General features: G+C 51.8%; 1 protein-coding gene across 1 annotated transcript; it reads right to left on the bottom strand.

Annotated features, from left to right (window-relative positions):
* Positions 1 to 307: 307 nt before the first annotated feature.
* Positions 308 to 673, bottom strand: CHC_T00002908001 (hypothetical protein). Its single transcript, XM_005714237.1, has one exon. It carries the CDS (start codon positions 671 to 673, stop codon positions 308 to 310), a length of 366 nt encoding a protein of 121 aa, XP_005714294.1.
* Between the last annotated feature and the right edge of the window lie 1,647 nt (positions 674 to 2,320).

Here is a 2,320-nt window from a genome sequence, read left to right as displayed (position 1 = left end):
CTGGAAATTCGGCCAAAATACGATTTCTGAATCCAACCGGTGTACGCGGTGTTGTAGTCCGCTGCATGGCCATGCTTTAAGCAGGTCGATCCTCTGAGAGCCTTGTAATACCGGCACATCCACATATAGATGCCTTCTATTCCAGGCATCGACCAGATGTGGCCAGACACAAGCCGCCCGAGTAGCTATAGGTATCAGGATCGTCCTGAGCGAGTGATTCCAGTTTGCGGATATCGACCTTGCCAACCAGAGATGAGATGTCCTGATTGTTCTAATCACCAGGTTCTGCCTTGGCAATGCCCACTTGCTAAAACACTGAGGGTTGAATCTTGACAACCTTGAACTGGGTGATGTCACCGTCGAATTCAGCGAGCTGCTTGATCGCCCACGGGCTCATGATGCCGGTCAGATAGCGCTGGGAATGCCATATTCCTTTTCCAGTGCCTCCCTCACTATCCCGCTCTGGGTTAATGAGCCCCAGGGGTGACTCATTAACCGGTGAGTCCTTGAGTGCGTAGATCGGAAAGGCCTGCATCAGCCCTTTGAGTTTTTCGGCAACCGATGACTTACCCCTACCGACTGGCCCAAGCAGGTAGAGCGCCCGCTTGCGTTCTTCAAGACCTTGCGCCGCATGCTTGAAGTAAGACACGATTTGGGCAATCGCGTCTTCCATGCCAAAAAAATCTTTAAAAGCGGGGTATCGGCGAATGACCCGATTGGCGAACAAGCGTGACAATCTCTGGTCATCAGAGCGTCGATGATTTCTGATCAAATCGACGCTCAGATGCACCGTATTCGCCTCGCGCGCGAATTTTCATGAGTGATGGAAAGAGGTTGGAGCCACCCCACAATGCCTGCACTTCTGGACGAGTTGGCGGCATTGCTGGGAATAACGCTGATCTCTGCCCGGATGGTGGTCGAACAGGTTGCGGCTTGAAGAGTGTTTAGAACGAGGACGGACCTTGGTCAGGCAACAACTGCTGCAGGAGCACCTGCCTCAGCATCTTCAAGAATCATGTCGCCCGCTTTCTCCGCGACCATTGCTGGCTGGCGCGCTCGTATTGCCCGATACCAAGGTGGGCATGATTGAGCAGTCCACCACGCGCAACCCTCGCAGTCCAACCCGGATCGTCTGTACCAGGCTTGGCGCGACGGCCAGTTTGAACGGCATTGTCAACTTGACCAATGATATGGCAAGCTGAGCTGATGAAACCAGCCAATCGCTACCACGGTCACCGTTTTCCACCCGATTGCATCAGTACCGCCGTCTGGCTTTATCACCGCTTTTCCCTTTGTTTCAGCGATGTCGAGGATCTCCTTTTGCAAAGTGCTAGAACGTCAGGGCAGAGCACCTAGAATCGTCGTGACGGACGGACTTAGCAGTTATCCAGCCGCGATTCGGGCAGCACTACCTGAAGCAGAACACAACACGCGACGTTATGCCAACAATCGAGCGAAGAATTCTCATCAGGCAACTCAACGAAAGGAGCGTCAAATGCAGCGGTTCAAATCAGCCCATCAGGCGCAACGATTTCTTTCTTTACACGCGAGCATGAACAATCTGTTCCGTTACGGTCGGCATTTATTGAGAGCGGAAAACCATCTCGGGCGTTACGTCAAAAAGCGATTTCCAAATGGTCTGAGATTACGGGTGTTTAGTGGATGTGGAACCTCTAGTTTTATAGAGCCAGCTGAAACAAGGTGATAATGCCCTCGCAAAAAGCCAATCCCGTATTGGCCAAGCAGACCACGGGTTTGATCATCAAGAACACCTACAGAATGTTAATGACACGGGGGATGAAGGGGTGCTACGTTTATTCAATCGACCAAGAAACGGCTGATTACTTTAAATCCCTGCTTATCCAGTCCCACTAACTCTTGTCCTGCCCATTCTGCGAATTCCCAGCCGAGCGAATCGTTTTTCAGAACGAATTGGCAATTGCTTTCTACGATGGGTATCCCGTCAGTGATGGCCATGCGCTTGTTATCCCCAAACGACATGTCGTTGACTATTGGGGGCTCACAGCGGCCGAACGAGAAGATTGCCACGACTTGCTTGAAGAATTGCGCAATAGCATTCTACAGAGTGATCCGCTGGTTACCGGGTTCAACATCGGCCTTAATGCGGGAGCCTCTGCTGGACAAACTTTCTTTCATTGCCACTTCCATTTGATCCCCAGAAGGGATGGAGATGTTCCAAATCCGCGAGGCGGGGTCAGGCATGTCATCCCTGGCAAAGGGCACTACAAATTGAATGATCCACCCAAGAAGGTTTAAAGCCCATGCGTACGTTGCAGCTCTGGCAGGAATACACCCGCGA

Source organism: Chondrus crispus, genomic scaffold (assembly GCF_000350225.1).
Source record: "Chondrus crispus Stackhouse genomic scaffold, scaffold_160, whole genome shotgun sequence".
In the NCBI taxonomy this organism is placed as follows: domain Eukaryota; phylum Rhodophyta; class Florideophyceae; order Gigartinales; family Gigartinaceae; genus Chondrus; species Chondrus crispus.
This window is presented reverse-complemented; position numbering and strand designations above follow the sequence as displayed.

Excerpts from the sequence above, each read along its gene's own strand:
- CHC_T00002908001 (XM_005714237.1), bottom strand. The coding sequence starts at position 673 with ATGGAAGACGCGATTGCCCAAATCGTGTCTTACTTCAAGCATGCGGCG.